The sequence below is a fragment of the Armigeres subalbatus genome, chromosome 2, assembly GCF_024139115.2.
Source record: "Armigeres subalbatus isolate Guangzhou_Male chromosome 2, GZ_Asu_2, whole genome shotgun sequence".
Classification (NCBI taxonomy): Eukaryota; Metazoa; Arthropoda; class Insecta; order Diptera; family Culicidae; genus Armigeres; species Armigeres subalbatus.
This window is the reverse complement of record NC_085140.1, coordinates 164,108,661-164,128,421: the sequence shown is the minus strand read 5'-3', so window position 1 is coordinate 164,128,421 and position 19,761 is coordinate 164,108,661. Positions and strand designations below refer to the sequence as shown.

Below are 19,761 nucleotides of genomic sequence, written 5' to 3'. Positions count from 1 at the left end.
TATTACGAATATTTGACCATTTATAATTTGATAAACAGAAATACAGAATTGAAAAAGTAAATTCTCACCTTTGATTATGCATATGGACGATCATCTACTGCAGCCCTCGTTCGATCATCTGCTCGCTCAGGGTCCACAACTTCTGCTGCATTTGTTCATTCTTGGATGGTCCACTAGGATCACAGACGTAGCAATTGTTGAAGTATAGACCAGTGAACCCGTTCAACTCTGGAGCTGTAGCGCAGTAAATCGTGGTACTGGCAGCTTGCTGTAGTGATTTGGTAAACGGTCGCACAATGGCAAACAATATTCGATAAAACCACCAATTCCGGGGAAGTTGTGAAGATACCATATTGCCAGGATGGAGAGCAAACACCGATATTCCACGAGTTTTCCAACGTTTGGACAGTTCACACGCGAAAAGGACGTTGAATAGTTTGGCATTGTTGTATGCCATCATGCTCCAAAATTTGTTTGCCGGTGGAGAAAGATCCGTTTCAGATAATTCGCTTGGCAACATACTGAAGCGGTGTGACTCGGACGATACCACAATCACTCTTGAGGTATGATCAAATAAGTCACTTAGAAGACTGGTCAGATAAAAGTGAGACAAATGCGATACTTGGAATGTAGTTTCAAAACCGTCTTCAGTGGTGCTGTATGGTAAGGCAAACACCCCAGCATTCAAGATCAAAAAGTCCAAATGCTTACACTCCGTTTTTACCTGACGAGCACATTCTTTCACCGATCGTAGACTAGCTAGATCCAGCTTCACATACTTGCACTTTAGTCCGATAGCTTCCTTTTCATTTATAATTTTACCGATCGCTTCCTTCGTTGCCGATTCATTTCGGCAGGCAAAGATGATTTCACATCCATGAAGAGCAAGGGATCGTGCCGTCTCAAAGCCTATCCCGGTATTGGCCCCAGTTATCAGCGCTGTTTTTCCACTGAGATCTCTACCATGCAAAACTTGCAGCGCTTTTGTGCCACTATCAAATCGTTGTCGCAATTCGCCGACTGCTTGAGGAGCTTCTTCCGTTGCAAATGCAAGGCGCGGATCTGTATAGGATTTTCTTTGGGTGGCATCCTCGACGAAAATAATCTTTCCCGTGCCCTCTTCCACGTGTTTACTCCAACCGAGCGGTAGTTCTCCGCACACTCGTTTCATTTTACCGGTTCTCGGATGTGTCCATTGGGTTGTTTTGTTCTGGTGATTTACGTAGTAAACAAACCCATCGTTGGTGGCTCGCTCTTCCCATGCTGGAGGCAGTTCATCCTCCGAATCGGATTCTGGAAGGGGCACAGACATCGCTTTTTCGCAGTTTACGGAATTAGTACGCGCCGAATATGAATATACTAGGTTTTGTAGGAATTATTGATAAGATTAAAGAAGTTTCTTATCAAATGCGGAATGGTACTCGCTCGACTACGAGTTCACTTCGTTTGTAACGTTTGTAACACACAACTCAAAAAATTTTAAGCAAAACATAAACACAAGGATTTGCACGGAAAGGAAAGTTCTCTCGTAAATTTATAAATTTACGGGGATTTTTAAAATTATTTTTTTTAAATGTAGGATAACTCAAAAAAAAATATTGGTACAGTTAAATATTAGAAATATTAAGGCTTTGGTCCGATTCGTGAATTAAAATCGAATTAAACTTAAAAGTGACAGTTCGGAAATTATGAAATCCCCCGCTCATAAGAATGGCTGGTGCTACCCAACAAGACCAACAAAACATCTATCAAAAATGATTCAATATCTGTCAAAAGTAATCTTGCTCCGCGAGCAGGGTTATTTGGAAATTTTTGACCTGTCACTTTTAAGTTTAATTCGATTTTGATTCACGAATCGGAGCAAAGCCTAAATATCTAAATATTTGACTGGAATGGTCTAGCAAGTTTAGGACCATTTTAAAAATTAGTTATGAAATATTTCGAGATATTTTCGGTCCATTTTTCAGTAGCGGGTTGTCTTGTGTGTCATTGTCATTTTTGAACGCTTTGGCCATTTTAGTTTACGCGTCATTGACAGTGAGATGATGAAAAGAAAATGCGTAAATTCGTTGTCAAGCGAGTGCTGTCATTCCCATTGATAAAAAATAATACTACGAAATAGTTGTGATAGCAAAATAAATAACTAGAAAAATTTAAAGTTTCCCCTAGTATTGCCAAGTGCTGGTGCAGTTTGGTAGCAAATAAACGCATTTAAGCGCGGCCGCGATTGCAATTCGCGGGAATCCGGCAGGGAATTGCAGTAGAAGTTTTGTGCGATAGAGTGAAGGTCGTGCCTGGAACGAGCTTCGGTTAGATCATTCGTTCGATAGTGACGACAGCGACGACGACGTAGTAGACTGTGCTGATTGTTGATTGGGTAAGCGAAGCAAATTATTTCTAATAATAATGAAGGCTGCTTATTTAGCATCAAGCTTAAGCCAAATTTATACCCTACTGTGAGTGTATTTTGATTGCGCATAATATAAAGGTATGAGGGATGTGATCTACAATAAGTGGTCAATAGGCCAATTTATTTGAGCCTGTATCCCGATTCATCTAATGGGAAGAGTTGGCTATTCCATCCATCAAACACGTGCGAATTTTTAAATACCTAACATAAAAATAGAGTGTGTGAATGCGTGGTGAATGTTGCGCATGAAAAATATTTAATATTAAGTAGGTGAGCGGCTAATAATTATAGGTGCCCTGCAACTGTGTGAGGATGTCTATGTGTGCTACCACTACATGTTGTTTTTTTTAATTAACCATAGGCAAGAAAAACAAATTAAAGCCTATGTTATTCTGATCATTAGAGTAGAATATGGTACCTCAGCAAATTGAAAAGTTAAACAAGGCTGGAGTTACTCGTTTTTACTTGAATACAGGATTTGATATTTTGAACATTGAAAACTGGAATTACAAACCGTTGAAGCATATACAGTTGTATATAAAGTTTATGGAAACTTTAAAATTTATTCTTTTAACGTCCCACATACTCCAAAGCGTATCTACAAGTTAGCGGTATCATATCCGTAAGTAAATTCTCTGTAATTCGATATTATTCGGTTATTGAAACATATGGAACCATTCCGAACGGTCAAAACCTCGACTCTTTACGCGCAATGTGTACAGTGTTGACCCGATTTTGTCACTCCCCGATTTTATCTACCCCCGATTTTGTCTACCCCCGATTTTATCACGTTTTCGACCCGATTTTATCACGTCCCGATTTTGTCACGTTTTCGACCCGATTTTGTCACCCCAAAAAATTGTGTCATTCTTTTTATTTTCGTAAATAATACCAAAAATAACATTGATTTTCATGAAATAACTTTCACCGCCTGTAGTTTATTACAAACGACTTCTGAGTACCTGGGAAATATTCTGTAAGCAATTTCGACAACAAATAACGGGTACCGTTCACACATTTGGCCTTTCCAAGGCATAAAATGATTCATATTTGTGGAATGAATTGAAAAAAATGAAAATATTTTTTTTCCAATTTTGTCACATACCCTGTTTTATCACCCCAAAATTAACCAGGGGGGTGATAAAATCGGGATATTACTGTATTCGCCGTGGAACCCGGTCTTATTGTTTCCAATTGAAAATTGGCCTGATCGGACGTTACATTTCGAAGCTTTTGCAAAATCAGTGTTTTTGCCTTTCTCGTATACTAAGTATACGTAAAGGCTATATGATCGCTCCAAGAACAAACTTTTTATAGAAGGTCCGGAGAGCCATAGTGTTATACTGCCGTGAATCGCATATCTGTCCCATCTTTGCTGGGTTTCCTATTCATATGGGACAAATATGCGATTCACGGCAGTATATACCGATCGACTCAGTTCGACGAATTGAGGTGATGTCTGTGTGTATGTGTGCGAATTTTTTTCTTCCTAAGCAATGGAAGGGGAATCTGCTCAACAGACATCCTGGGTTGTCCAGGAAGTGCGGGGTTAGGGACCACTTCCAACAGCAAACTAGGGAGGCAGGACTACATCCCGACTCGCTAAACCGTTTTCATTGCCGCCAAGCCCATCGTCCCTTCGGTACAACCAGAAAGTAATGGTTTAAAGGGGGGCCAGTGTACAACGCACCCTCGAGGATAGCTGACGATACCATGTTGTTCCTCGCGCGGCCACTTGTTCGATAGAAGGATCGAGTTCGACCACAGGGCACCGGTATGACCCATGAAGCCGACTCCGAACGCTTGGATTACATCTTATCTGCGCCTGAACTAGCCATCATTGAGTCCACGCGCCACCTTCTGTGAAGCTCCGAGACGATTTGGACGATAGCCGATAAAACGGCGTTCCAGCCAACTTCATCTTTACACATCCTCCGAACAAGGTTGTCCGGGGTAGTGTCCAGACCACATGTGGCACCAGCGCATTGCCGGCTTTCCAGGTGGCCTTACCACGCCCTGTGTCCTCGGAAGGTGGGAAGGGTCGACTACGCGCCTGCTTCCCTCTGCACGACTGGTATCAAGAATGATGATGCCGCGTGCACCCCAAATTGACCTCTCTGCGATAGGGTATATTCGCCAATATACAGAGGGACTTGCCGACGCGGTGCCTACGCCTGCCCCAGCTTTGATGACGTCCTCAGGCTCGGAACCAGCCCGGTTGACCGACGCCGCGAAAGCGACAATACCATATTGTTCTTCGCGCGGCCACTTGTTCGATAAAAGGATCGAATCGACCACAGGGCACCGGTATGACCCATGATGCCGATTCCGAACCCTTGGACCACCTCTTATTTGCGCCTGAACTAGCCATTCTCGAGTCCACGCGCCACCTTCTGTGTAGCTCCGAGACGATTTGGACGATAGCCGATAAAACGGCGTTCCAGCCAACTTCATCTTTACACACACGCAGAACAAACAACATGATTGAATTAAAACAACAATAATATCGTTCTTTAGACAACCATTTCATGATTTGGAAAAACTGTATAAACTGATCAACATAGATCATCCTGTCTACATAAAGTAAGCACGGTGCAGTAGTAAAGTGGATGACTCTCACTCCCCATGTAGCTAGTTCGATTCTGCTTCTGTCACTTTTTCCTCTTTTGTTGTTGTCATTATATTGTCGATAAAGTAGTTTCTAGGTTGTCCGGTAGTGTCCAGACCACATGTGGGAAGCATGTGGTCACGCATTGTACGAAAACGTGGACACACGAACAACACGTGTTCGGCCGTTTCCTCTAAACCTGCGCACACCGGACACTCGGGCGAGGCTGAGTGTCCGAACCGGTGTAGATACTGTCTGAAGCAACCATGGCCTGTAAGGACCTGGGTCAGGTGGAAAGTGATTTCCCCATGGCGCCTCTTCACCCACGTACCTATCTCCGGTTTCAACCTATGTGTCCATCTACCCTTAGTGGAACTGTCCCACGCACGCTGACATCTGACCATTGAGGCCAACCTGACAGTCCTACGGATGCCTCTAATGCCGCGCATTTCGAGGCACTCTATGTCTTCACCGATAACGATGTCAATAGGCATCATACGGTGATGACGCAAAGTGCATCGTGCGACACGATACGGTACGCGCTCGCAACTCTTGAGCACATGATCCTATACGTAATTTCTTTGTAGCAGTTAATACGTAGGGCCGTGCTCCAAGCTGGCCCTTCATACCTCAGTATGGACAGAGCAACACTACCCAGAAGCTTGCGCTTGCTGGCATAAACCGCAGAGCTATTGGACATCATCCGGGACAATGCCACTATAGCTGTGGAGGCACGCTTGCAGGCGTCATTGACGTGGCTACCAAAGGTGAGCTTATCGTCGATCATTACCCCCAAAAGTTTGATGGAGCGTTCAGAGGTGACCGCACAGTTGCCAGCCCTTATCGCTTGTTGCTGTTGTTCCTGGAACTCATCCACTCCTCCACAATTGCGATCAAGTGGGCTGCAGTCAATTCCACCTCTTCAATCGATTCGCCGTAGACCTCCAGCGTAATATCGTCAGCGAAGCCGATGATTACCACGCCCACCGGGAACTTCAACCTCAAGACACCGTTGTACATGACGTTTCATAACACCGGACCCAGAATGCAACCTTGCGGAACCCCCGAGGTTATGTCAACGCACTTTCGCCCCGCCACCGTGTCGTATACCAGTACTCGTTTCTGGAAGTAGCTTCCGAGAATCTTGTACAGGTACTGGCACTATTGAAAGCATTCCTCACGTCGAGAGTCACTACTGCACAATAGCGAACTCCCCTCCTCTTACGCTGGATAGCTATCTCCGCGGATTTGGTAACCGACAAGATAGCGTCTACGGTCGACTTACCCTTTCGGAAGCCAAACTGGTTGCTCGATAGACCATCCGCACCCTCCGTACGTATCAACAACCTGTTGAGGATGATCTTCTCGAGCACCTTCCCCGCCTTCCCCAAGCAGGCATATTGGTCTATATGCCGACGGATCCCCCGGTGGTTTTCCCGCCTTTGGCAATAGAACCAAGCTCTGCCTTTTCCATGCTTCAGGGAAGACTCCCTCGTCCAGGCATCTCTGCATGACAGATCTGAACATTTCGGGAGCCTCAGCAATGGCCGCTTTGATGGCCAGGTTCGGAATACCATCCGGTCCTGGCGCCTTACCTACACTAAGGGACTGTGCAATCCCCGCAAGTTCCGCCACAGTTACTCTTCCCTCGTCGGCCACCCTGGCCCCTGGAAGCTCCACAAAGGGAGGCCAGGGACTTGGGTCGTGACGTGGGAAGAGCCCCGCGATGATCCTCTCCAGCATCTCTGGAGACCGCTCTGTAGGGGCCATCGCCCCACGTGTCTTGGCCATTACGACCCTATAGGCGTCACCCCATGGATTCGCGTTGGCACTTTGACACAGGCCCTCGAAGCAGGCTTTTTTGCTTGATCTAATCTAATTGATCTTGATCTTGATCTAATCGCCACCCGTCGTTCAACACGCTCCTCTTCTGTGTGTGTGGGATGGGATCAAAAGTTAAGGCCAAAATACTATTTTTTATGCGCAAAACACGCTAAACACTCATTTATAATTTTTAGTATTTTTATTTTGCTCGAGAAAGGCATTAACACCGCTAGGTGGATTAATCACGGTTTTTTTTTAATATAAATAAGTTATTAATACAATGTTTATTGAAGGAGAATGAAGTATGTATTGCACAACATTGTACAAATGTATCATTCATGCCAATCTTCTATTTCATGAGAAACAATAATCTTTGGCAAGCAAGAATTTCTTTTACAAAATATCTGAGCGTTACACATTCTAAGAAGGATGTATTTCCTACATGCTTCTATGCTAAGTATGCTAATGATAATATTCAGTTCTTATATCCGATCAATTCATATATAGTTCCTATTAAAAGTTATTTCTTCTTATACTTCACATTGCCACATACCTAGTGCTAATCTATGTTTCTTTCCTAACATTCTTAAATGCTTACTATCATCCTGGTTCATCCAATGACTCGGTTCTATGTTTATATTACATGCATTTTTTCATTGCTACGCGTAGGAAACTTCCGAAGCTTATCTGTTTGCTCCTTTGAACTCTCAAAGCTCGTGCTCATTAGAACAAATTAAAAATAAAAGTGTTGAATAGAATAAAGTTCCAAAGAGTGTTCCGAATAGTTATTTGCACTAGGGTAACCGTACCTGTACTGCCGTGAATCGCATATCTGTCCCATCTTTGCTGGGTTTCCTATGCATATGGGACAGATATGCGATTCACGGCAGTGTAGTGGAGGTAGCACCAACAGTGGAGGTAGTGCGGTTTACATGAGATTTTTCATGATTATACACTTTACGATGGTTTCAGTTGATGCGTCATGCTTTAAATATACTGTTAAATGCAACTCATCCTAAGATTTCGCCTGAAAAACTATTGAAAACAATGATTTTTCTTAATACAGTCTACTGTCTACATCTCGTTGTTCTATATCTCAATATCTCTCCCTATGTCGATTGTTTCCTTGGTCTCTTCAATCTACATACATTTTGGCATTCTACATCTCCCTTATCTCGATATCTCTCTGTCTCGATGTGTTCTGATAATATTTTGTTCTGGATTCACTCTCCTCATGTCGATATGTTCACATTTAGACCATTTTTGGACCATAACAAACAGATCAACAATATGAAATGACTTTTTGTTGTGTTGTGTTTTGTTTTTCATAGCAACGAGATGTTGTGGATCTAGTATCAATTTCAATTTTTTTCATTCCTCGATCTCTCGCTATCTCGATGGTCTCTTCAATATCGAGATGTGGAGAGGCGACTGATAAATTAACTCCCTTGAACATAATAGTGGTGCAACTGTACTATTAGTGGTGAGTCTCATAAGAGAGTCGCTGTCGTAATCTAAAAAAAATCTCAAATATATCCACCTAGCGGTGATGGAGCTTTTCTCTTGTGTAATAAAAATAGTATTTTGACCATAACTTTTGAGCCCATAGTTCGATCTGGTCTATTTTCAATAGGAAATAATTCTGCGAGCAAATCGGTTATGGATAAAGGCCAAAAAACACACATACACACACACAGACATCACCTCAATTCGTCGAACTGAGTCGATCGGTATATAACACTATGGGTCTCCGGGCCTTCTATAAAAAAGTTTGTTTTCGGAGCGATCATATAGCCTTTACGTATACTTAGTATTATACGAGAAAGGCAAAAATGACGTATGCGCCAAATGCCCAATAATTTGCCCAAAATCAAAAGTTTATCACTTATTCTTAACCGATTTGCTCGCAACAGGTTACATTTGACAGAAAATCCCATCGTTTCCTATTGAAAATTGATTAGATCGAAAAGTATCCAAATGCAAATTTTGGCGTTTCCAACAGCTGAAAAAAAACTTTAAACCATTGCAAATAATCTTTTTTAGCTTATTCAGTTTGAATCAGTGGTACTCAGCATTTTGTGCGTTTTTGCCCTTAATTTGCTTGTCACACGATAAAAATGACCCATCAAGTTAGTACTTGGACGAAAGCTTTCAAGTATAACTAGGTATCAGCTGAGGATATTAAAACGAATATTGGTGTTAAAATCTCTCCGTGCGACTTGATCAAAGTAAAATTACCTTGCGGCCCGCGGGCCGCACTTTTGTCTTTTGATCGTTTCGTACGGAGTGAATTTAACACCAATATCCATTTTATTACCCTCAACATTACCCTAATTTGTATGGTTAAAGCTCATTTTTATTGTGTAAAAAGTAAATTAAGGGAAAAACACGACGAAAGTGCTGAGCACCGCTGGTTTAAATTGTTTGTTGGGTTATGTCGTATCGAATGTTAACTCAATAATTCTCAACATAAAAACAAATAAATACACGTGTTCTTTTAGCTAACAAAGCATCGCAGGACATTCGCTTGTTTCAAAATAATGAATGCCATTCATTGTAATTAAAGTTTAATATATAAACGTTATGTTTTTGTACTTTCTTTTACATCAATGTGTATATAAGTGCGACTGATTTGATCGTAGAATGCAACTTTTCTACGAGGACCTAAATTTAATTTTGAAGACCAATCAGAAGAAATGATCAGAACTGTTCTGCCGCTCAATTATCGATATGGGCAGAAGGGTAATAAAATGTATGAGTGTTATTGTAAAAATTATACCAAATATTGGCACCATCATCACCGCTAGAGTAATAAATCTAGGCTCTCGCTGTTTGATTTGAAATAGAACGCACTTTCTTGAAACTGTATTTATTTTAACCTACTTGGAGCATAGATAATATTAAACATACAAATACAGCAAATATTACGTCGTATTCGATTGATTAGCACCATTTCAGCTAGCCGTATCAACATTTGTCCTTATTAACACTTTTACATATTATGGTGATATTATCGACTCTATGCTAGTTCTGTGGGCTTCAATGTTGAGGATTGAATTTGAGAAACACCGAGATAAAGCGGGAATTCTAATTTTATAGGCAATAAATTCCACACATGAAAATGATGCGTTTTTGCCTTTCTTAGTTGATCACTATTGACTTTGATAATGCTCGGCCATTGCATGCAAAGTTATGAAGAAAATTGTGGTTTTTCTACTAAGATGCCGTAAGGTATGTATCGAGCAAGGCATCATCACTGCAGAGCTTCAAGAATTAGAGCCTCACAATATGACCAGATTTACTCCGTATAGGTATAGATAACTGTTTTACTTACAGCTCTTATATTCATCCTATCAAAGATTAGGAAATAATAAGCAGTTTTATTCGTTTCTTATTGTTGTGATTTTTCAGCAGTGAACACACATGTTGACAAAAAATCGATGGAATTGGTGTTCTATTTCTTTTTTTTCGATGTTAGAAGAATTTGGGAACAGTGAGATGGAAATGGGAACAGTTTCCCTATTTATCCGCTCAAAAGTTATCCATTTATTGGCATTGTTATAAGAAAAAGACTCAATAAGATATCAAAAAGATCTACCTATCTTGCTAGAGATTGTTATGCGATTGAGCACTGTCTATTGCATTTGGCCATTGTCGCTCACTGCATTTAAAAGTTTTGACAAAAAAAAAAACAATACTCACAGATTTGTATGTTAGCTGTCTAAGACATGACATTTTATGATGATTCTAATTTAAATAAATTTACTGTAGCCATAGCTAACCTTTCGTAGATTTGCAGGTAATTCTAACATTTTATATTGGTTTTACATGGGGCCTCATAATTCTGTTTATTTCCAGATGTAAACCAAATGCGTTTGGATATTTTATATGCTATTGATATAAAATATTAAATACAGATAAAAATATGGATGAACATTTGGACCCACCAGAATCGAAAAGACCGCGAACATCAGAAATATATTGCTTAAGCTCAATAAGAGCCATTTTACCGGACGAATATACGCAACCAGTTGAGTTGGTAGATGTCTATGTTGGCTACATTGAAAACACTCGAAATATATCAAAACTGATCCCTGAGCTTAACCGATGTCTGAAGATACCAGGACTGCAACATCTTAAACGTGTCGGACGTGACGGAACAATTATACTTGCGGAAGTTTCAGAGCTAGACTTACTGTTGAAGCGTGAAGGATGTATAGATAGCAAAGATGATAATCTTCCAACCGAAAACGTTCAAATTGGTATCGCTAAATATTTCCAGCAGAAGAACATCGAAACCGAGTTGGTAAAATGCTTCTGCACAACGGTTACCACGAAGAAAGTTGCGCGATACCAGCCGTTACTAAAATGGCAATATGAAGAAGCTAACAGGCTTTGGCCGTGTAAATTTCATCCGAATAAATATTCGGAAAATTTGTACGCGAACACAATTTTCAGCGAGAAGGAAAAAATGTTTCACATGAAAATTATGGATGCCTGTCTGTTTACGTCACGAAAGTTTGCGAATAAACCCACTGGCATATGTGTCAATCCCAAGTTGGAACGGGTAGCTGCTATCGGGATAAGTAAAAGCGACGAACATCCGATAATGCATTGTCCGATGGTGTTAATTGATAATGTAGCTGTGTCCCAAAATGGTGGTGTTTGGCACAGCAGTCGTGACCATGCTACTTCCGATAATGAACATGGTTTCATTCTTGGCGGAATAGATCCAGATTACTTGCGTCTTCTGGAAGAAAATTTTGACACTATCAAATTTGGGGCTCAGCCGATGAAACCGGTTGAAAGCCGCACTTTGGACGATATTTCAGCGCATGAAGATAATTTGGCCAGATACGGACCGTACCTCTGCACCGGGTACGATATCTATACAACGCATGAGCCGTGCATAATGTGTGCAATGGCATTAACACATAGTCGTGTGAGGCGAGTCTTTTATCACTACAAGACTATGAAAGGGGGGCTCGGTTCAATAACGAAAGTTCATTGTGCGAAAGGCCTCAATCATCATTATGAAGTTTTTCAAATTGTTTGATTATTTAAATAGTTAATAAAAAATTTCAAAAAATATTACAGACAAACGGGTTTCATTCAAAAAATATTCTATATTATTACGTAATTAAGAGATTAGAAACAAATTTTTTTTAAACTATCAAAAAAGTATCGAGCAAGTGTAGAACACGAGTTTTTTTTTTCATTAATTTCAGTTTTATCACTTTGTTTATTTCGACCTAATTGGTCAGGGTTTAGCGAAACCAAGCACCAAGGGGCTTTTCGACTGACTTGTGATATTTTGTTCGAAAAACGAAAATGGAAATAAATCTATTAATTCATTCGTTATAGGTTTGTGCAAGAAAATGGGTTATTTTTTATTAGCGCTTGGTGTGATTTGGCAGAACCCTGACCAATTGTCATAGACTGTTCCGACCACGAGCTATTATAGCTTAATAGTGATAGAGAGTCACTTGATGTCAAAGTCTGTGCAGCTGATCTGCACTGGGAATACTGTGTATGACGTTTATATCAAGGTTCATTTCATATAGTGATAAAGCTTCTAGCATGGAGTGTCTCGTAATTGACTCATCGAGACTAAGTTGAAGTGGAAATATGCCTATTAGTAATTATACAAATGTAATAAGAAAGAAAAAACTCATCTTCTAGCCATTCCATCAAAAGCTTTGAACAATTGGAGAAATGCATTTTATTACATTTTATTCATTGCTTTTTTCTTTCTAATTTTTCGTTAATCTTTGTATTAAACCTAAAAAAATATCCGAAATGCATGATCCATCCTTTTGTAAAATGTAGCGGTAATATGTATGGCCACTTTTTTGAAAAGTAAATATTATTAACATGATTAGGATTTTCTTCAATTTTATGAACCTGTCCTGATTGCTCCTCCTCCCCCTACTATAGCGGCGGAGACATATCAGAACGTAATGATGAAGCGAGTAGGTAATTTTGTCAAATTCGATAGGAGAATATTGGAGAAAAGATAAAAAAAACACCACACCACAATAAGCCCTCTTTAAAAATAGGCGCATATAAGCCCCACTATTGAAAAAATAGTATTCATTTTGGGTTCGAGCATATATGCCTGTTACAGTTAAGCAAACTTCGGAATTATCACTCTTATGACTAAATCCCAGGATTGTGATGCAAGCTATGGAGTGCGATTTTTTTATGTTGTCCTGTGAGAAAGTAATCTAACCCAATACTTTTCTCCGGATAGAATGATAAATTGTGAGCGTCGGCTCGCTTAATAATAATAATCTCCACATATTTTCTACAAGATAAATTCACAAAAAATAGGGTCGTCACGGGATTCAAACCTAATACAATTTTCAAATGTTTAGATAGTGTTCGAGAGTACGCCTGCCTTATCCGTGTAAACCCATCTTACGCACTAATATACTCCAGCCGATGAAGAGGGCAACCTTCTACACAGCGACTGTGGTATATATAAAGATAAGGATAAGGACACAGAAAAACGACAACAAAAACAACAATCTAAAATCTAAAACATTGAACACGCGGTTGAATTATAAAATATTATTTACTTAAAATCAGCTAAAATTATGTAAGTACATATTATGAAACCTTCCTTAATTGAAATGATTAAATTATACTATGTGAACTAACTTTAATAATTGAAATTATACAGACGAGATCAAAGTAAACAGACAGTTGCGAACAGTAGACAGACAGACTAAAATTAGGACTATTAACGTGAGTAGTAAATTATGTACCCTAGTGCTAAAATAACGAAAAATTAAAATCCGCAGCTTAAAGCATTCTCCCATAAAAACGGGTTTGCTACGAAGGCGTCCGAAATCCTTCTGTCGTATCCGTCGCAACAAACTTTAAGGTTAATAGTCCTAAGTGAGTGCTACTAGCAGTCGGAATGTCGGACTCGAATAGAGTGCCAGACAAGCGTCGCGGTGTCATCCGACAGCTGACGGACGAAGAAAGCTATGTCGCCGGCCGTTGCCCCTCCTGCGACCGCCCAGATGTAGCTGATAGATGGATGGTCCAATGTGATTTATGCCAACGGTGGTTTCACTTCTCATGCGCGAGAGTCGACGAGAGTGTTAGAGACCGTAGTTTTGCGTGTGGCACTTGTGCACTGCAACATGGTTTAGAATCAACCCGATCAACCACGTCCAGCACCAATTCAGCGAGAAGACGGCTCGAGCTTTTAAGATTAGAAGAAGAAAAGGAAGTACAGGAGAAATTGCTGGCGGAACAAGTTGAAGAGGAGGCCGTGCTACAGAAGAAGTTAGCGGAAGAGGAAAAGGAGCGTCGGAAGAGGATCATGCAGGAGAAGTTGGACATTGCCAAGCGGTATATTACCAAGAAGTACGAAGTGCTACAGGAGGAAGAATTATCGAATACAGGGGGGAGCCGGAAAAGTCATGCCAGCACTAGAAGCAAACTGAGCGATGTTGAAAGGTGGATAAATAATCAAAATTTGGCCATGGCCACTGGATCCGGGACAAACCAAGTCCCCATCGGTGCCACGGCTAATGCCGAAATTAATCCCAAATCAACCGCTGGTAGATCATGTGTGGGTACTATTCCGAAGAAGTGGGTTGATAAACAAGCTTTGGCCATGGCCACTGGATCCGGGACAAGCCAAGTCCCTATCGGTGCCACGCCGAATGCCGAAATTAACCCCAAAGCAATCGCTGGCAGTTCGGGTGGTGGTACACTTCCGACCGTTTCGACACAGGCTGATGTCCCCTATACGTCTATAGCAGCTGCTGGTTCGTACGACTTCAACAACATTGCGTCGTGGGGAATACTCGTACCTCGTTCTGTTCAAGGCCCAGTGAATTCAGCTTCGATTCTTCATTCATCGCAACCAACAACGTCCAGTACTCCAGTGGAAAAAAGGCAGATTTCTCACACCGCCAATCATGAAGCAGCTAACAGTTATCCCTCAGTGAGAACGAAGCCAGTTGGCCCACCTGTGTTCGACATGGACATATCTCCACCTCACGTCGGTGAAATGTCTAGAGCGGATCTAGAACGAGAGCTGCTGGAACTGCAGCAACAGTTAGCCAACCTCAAGCGAAGTTCATCCGATCAATGCCCAGCCCCCGGCAACACTAACAACGTTTCATTTCCGGTAACTAGCCTAAGTGATACGATAGGAACAGGTACGTCAAACTTGCATGTTCCCATTCGAGTGGCCCAAGAAGTAGGTAGACACACGCAGTTTCCGCGCAGTAACTCAATAGGGACTCAGGCAAATGTTAGTTTTGCTACACAATGTACCACACAAGACACTGTTTCGAACGCTAGTTTTCTTCCTCGCTGGAACTCGATAGTATCGTCAAGCAATTTGGCATCGGACCGGTCAGGGGTTCCCAATCCGAACAATTATAAAAATCCCATCGTTCCTGCTGGAAACTTGTCCCAACAGTACCGATCAAACCTGTCAAATCTCATCAATCGACCCGTTTTTTCGGTTGAAGCACATCCTTATCCTTGCGTCACGAGTGAAAGAAATGTTTCGAATCCAATTAACCCGCAAATCGCCTTTCCTGTTGATGTTTCCTCCCGTCCGTTCGTCGCGAGTGTACCGAGTGTTCCAAATCCAATTGTTACGCCGGTAGTGTCACAAAGAGCGATTCCTGATCCATCGGCCAGTTATTGCGGACCGAATTCGCAGCAAATCGCCGCAAGGCACGTGGTACCCAAAGAGCTTCCGGAGTTCACCGGTGATCCCATAGACTGGTCTTTGTTTGTGAGCAGTTTTACAATTCGATGCATATGTGTGGATATACCGACGATGAAAACCTCATGCGGCTGCAACGCTGCCTAAAGAGAAGCAAAGGGGGCAGTTCGGGGACATCTTTACCACCCGTCAAACATACTGCAGATCATGGCCACCTTGGAAATTCTCTGTGAGCACCTAATAGTTAAGTGCTTGATGAACAAAGTGTATTCTACTCCGGCACCGAAAGCAAACCGATTGGAAAGCCTCGTCAGCTTCGGACTAGTCGTGCAGAACCTTTGCAGCCAGCTACAGTCGATGGGTATGGAAACCCATTTGTCCAACCCCTCTCTACTCCAGGAACTCGTAGACAAGTTGCCGGCTAACATCAAGCTGGACTGGGCTATGTATCAGCGACAAGTTCCAGTGGTAGATTTGCGTGCTTTCGGCACTTACATGACAACAATCGTGTCTGCAGCAAGCAATGTCACACTTTACGTAGAACCAATGAGAAAGCCAGATAAGCCTAAGGGAAGGAAAAGGGTTTTGTCAACGCTCATTCAACGGAAGCCCACAGGAGAACTGAACGCAACGCTAAAAGGAGGAAGTCAACGTAAGTGTAGATCACCAACCAAAACCGTGTCTGCTGTGTAAGAGGGATGGACATAAAGTGAAAGACTGCAACGGTTTTAAGCAGTTGATGTTGGAAAATCGTTGGAAAATCGCTCAGCAGTTGAGTCTTTGTCGTCGCTGCCTGATCCCGCACGGAAAGTGGCCATGCAAGGCCACGATTTGTGGTGTTGGAGGCTGCGAAGGACGTCATCATAAGCTGTTACATCCTGGAGATCCCCAATCGTCAGCTGCAGGCGCAGTAAACCCAACGAGAAGCCATCCTACACCATCAGCCACCGTAAATATCCATCGACAGCTTCCGTGTCCGGTACTTTTCCGGATACTCCCTGTGACACTCTACGGAAAAGATTCGTCAGTCAACACATTGGCATTTCTTGACGATGGATCTTCGCACACGCTGATCGAGAAGGACTTAGCCGACGAGCTGGGCATTTACGGCGAAGTGGAACCCTTGTGCCTACAATGGACCGGAAACATCCGACGAACAGAAAGATTCTCAGAACGTTCAGCTTGAAGTATCGGCGATTGGTAAACATCGGAAGCACTTGTTGGATTATGTGCGTACGATCGACAACTTGGATCTACCTCCGCAGTCGTTGCATTACGCCGAAATGACGCGTAGATTCGACTATCTCAAGGGACTTCCTGTGGACAGTTATCCTAGCGCAGCACCTCGTATCTTGATCGGCGCCGACAATGCTAAACTGTTGTTGACACTGAAGAAGCGAGAAGGGAAGTATTGCGAACCAGTCGCGGCGAAAACGAGGTTGGGTTGGACCATCTACGGCAAAGCAGAAGGTCTCACTGGCTTACCGGAACATCGTCTCCTCCATATTTGTACCCGGTCATCCGATCAACAACTGCACGATGCTGTGAAGAATTTCTTTTCAACTGAAAGCATGGGCGTAGCTTTGGTTCCGCAAGTTGAAGCCGAAGAAGATCGCAGGGCACGCGCAATTCTGGAAAAAACAACCGTTCGTCTGGCGACTGGGAGATTTCAAACTGGTCTGTTGTGGAGGTATGACTGTGTTGAATTTCCTAAAACCGATTCATGGCGGAGAGACGATTGAAGTGTTTGGAACGTAGCTTGTCAAAGAAACCGGAGTTGTATGCGAACGTTCGTCAGCAGATGCTTGACTATCAAGCGAAAGGTTACGCGCACAAGCTAACCGATGAAGAATCTGTCAGCAGTGATGAAAGGAAATTGTGGTATTTGCCGTTAGGAATCGTGCAGAATCCCAATAAACCCGGAAAAGTTCGGGTCGTATGGGACGCTGCTGCAAAAACTGGTGGTGTTTCCTTGAATTCGATGCTCTTGGCGGGCCCGGACCTTCTCACATCGCTATCATCGGTGTTGTTTCGTTTTCGTCAAAGCGAAGTTGCTATTCCAGGCGACATTAAGGAAATGTTCCACCAGATCGTTATTCGGCCAGAAGACCGGCAAGCTCAGCGCTTCGTGTGGCGGAACCATCCAGAAGAACCAGTGCAGGAATACGTTATGGACGTAGCAACGTTTGGGTCAACATGTTCACCATGCTCTGCCCAATACGTAAAGAATGAAAACGCTGAGGAATGGAAACACATATATCCCGAAGCATCAGCAGCCATAATGGAGAACACCTACGTAGATGATTACGCGAACAGTTCGGATACGATTGAAGAAGCAGCTCGTGTAGCACTCGAAGTGAAGGAGATTCATGCAAGCGCGGGATTCGAAATTCGGAACTGGCTCTCGAATTCTGTACAAGTTCTTCAACGGGTCGGGGAGCAAAGTTTGGATACTGCGAAAAGCTTCTCTGTGGGAAAGTCCGCCGATGCGGAACGAGTCCTGGGTATAACGTGGCTTCCAGAAAGCGACAACCTCACATTTGCCGTCAAGTTTCGACCCGACATTCAACAGCTGCTGGGAGGAGAGATAATCCCAACAAAGCGTCAGGTCCTTAGAGTCGTGATGAGTATTTTTGACCCCCTTGGACTTGTGGCGGCATTTGTTATTCATGGCAAGTGCTTGATCCAGGACATTTGGAGAGCAGGAGTGGACTGGGATGAACAGATTCCTGCGGAGTTGGTAAATCGATGGCGGCGCTGGGTCGAAGTACTCTGTAATCTCAACCACGTGAGGATTCCGCGCTGTTACTTCCCTGGATATGAACCCCAAAGTCTTCACAGCTTGGAACTTCATGTTTTCGTCGACGCGAGTGAGGCAGCGTACGCTTGCGCTGCTTATTTTCGCATTGTCGACCGCGGGCAAGTACGCTGTGCACTTGTTTCTGCCAAAACAAAAGTCGCCCCTCTAAAACCAATGTCGGTGCCCCGACTAGAATTACATGCTGCGGTTATCGGAGTGCGGTTAATGAGGAAAGGAAAATCACACTTTGCCAATTACCCGACGTGTAATCTGTGGTGATTCTAGGACACTGCAGTCCTGGATTCATTCTGACCAACGGAAATATCGACAGTTTGTGGCATTTAGAGTCAGCGAAATTCTCGATGAAACAAGTTCACATGAATGGCGAAGGGTTCCGACGCAGCTCAACGTTGCGGATGAGGGTACGAAATGGGGCAAAGGACCATGCTTCCAAACTGACAATCGGTGGTTTGTAGGGCCTGAATTGTTTTACAAGAACGAATCTGAATGGCCATTTCAAGAGTCATCACCACCGAATAATCCGGAAGAAATGCGAACGGCTCAAGCTCACCATAGAGTTGCTGCAGAATCACTAATTCAATATAGTCGATTCTCCAAATATCAACGGCTGTTGAGAACTGTGGGTTATGTTTTACGTTTATCGATCGTTGCCGGAGAAGAGTTGATTCCGAACGTTGTGATGATAGAGTACTATCGAGAGAAGAACTATTGAATGCAGAAAATGCAATGTGGCGGTTGGTTCAAGCCGAAGAGTACTCAAATGAGCTGTCAACAGTGCGAAAAAATCAACAGTTGCTACCAGAGCAAGCGAATCGGCTGGAGAAGAGCAGCCCACTGCGCAAGCTGTCCGTGTTCCTGGATGAAAAAGGGGTCCTGCGTATTGAAGGGCGAATTGGTGCTGCTAAATTTGTTCCATACGGACCCAAGTTTCCCGTAATTCTTCCGAAAAAACACCGCTTTACCGACTTAGTCATTGAATTCTTCCATCAACGTTACGCACACGGGTATGGGGAAACAGTAACGAATGAGCTTCGACAGATTTATTATATTCCCAGTTTAAGGACTCTTGTACGAAAAATAGCCAGGAAATGTGCTTGGTGCGCAGTGTATCGTGCTGTTCCCAAAATCCCACGGATGGCACCGCTTCCAGCTGCTAGAGTAACCCCGTACGTTCGACCGTTCAGCTTCATCGGTATTGATTACTGCGGACCCTTTTTAATTCGTGTTGGAAGGAGCAATGTTAAACGATGGATTGTCGTAATAACTTGTTTGACTGTGCGAGCCGTGCATCTAGAGGTGGCCTACAGTTTGTCCAGCGAGTCTTGCAAGATGGCTATCCGGAGATTCATAGCTAGAAGAGGAGCCCGCAGAAAATATACAGCGATCAGGGCACC

At 42.8% G+C, this 19,761-nt stretch overlaps 2 protein-coding genes across 3 annotated transcripts in view; one reads left to right on the top strand and one right to left on the bottom strand.

The window, feature by feature from the left end:
* Positions 1 to 1,568, bottom strand: LOC134215420 (WW domain-containing oxidoreductase). Its single transcript, XM_062694618.1, has one exon. The coding sequence runs from the start codon at positions 1,310 to 1,312 to the stop codon at positions 95 to 97; it is 1,218 nt and encodes a 405-aa protein (XP_062550602.1). The 5' UTR covers positions 1,313 to 1,568; the 3' UTR covers positions 1 to 94.
* A 489-nt stretch (positions 1,569 to 2,057) lies between these two features.
* LOC134211109 (alpha-globin transcription factor CP2) overlaps positions 2,058 to 19,761 on the top strand; it is a 139,384-nt gene continuing 121,680 nt past the window's right edge. Inside the window, exon 1 of one of the 2 annotated variants that reach the window (XM_062687728.1) lies at positions 2,058 to 2,377. The gene's annotated coding sequence lies outside the window, so the exon portion shown is untranslated. The remainder of the gene's footprint in view (positions 2,378 to 19,761) is intronic. The other variant, XM_062687730.1, reaches the window with a different exon arrangement.

Coding starts and splice junctions, on each gene's coding strand:
- LOC134215420 (XM_062694618.1), bottom strand. CDS start 1,312: ATGTCTGTGCCCCTTCCAGAATCCGATTCGGAGGATGAACTGCCTCCA.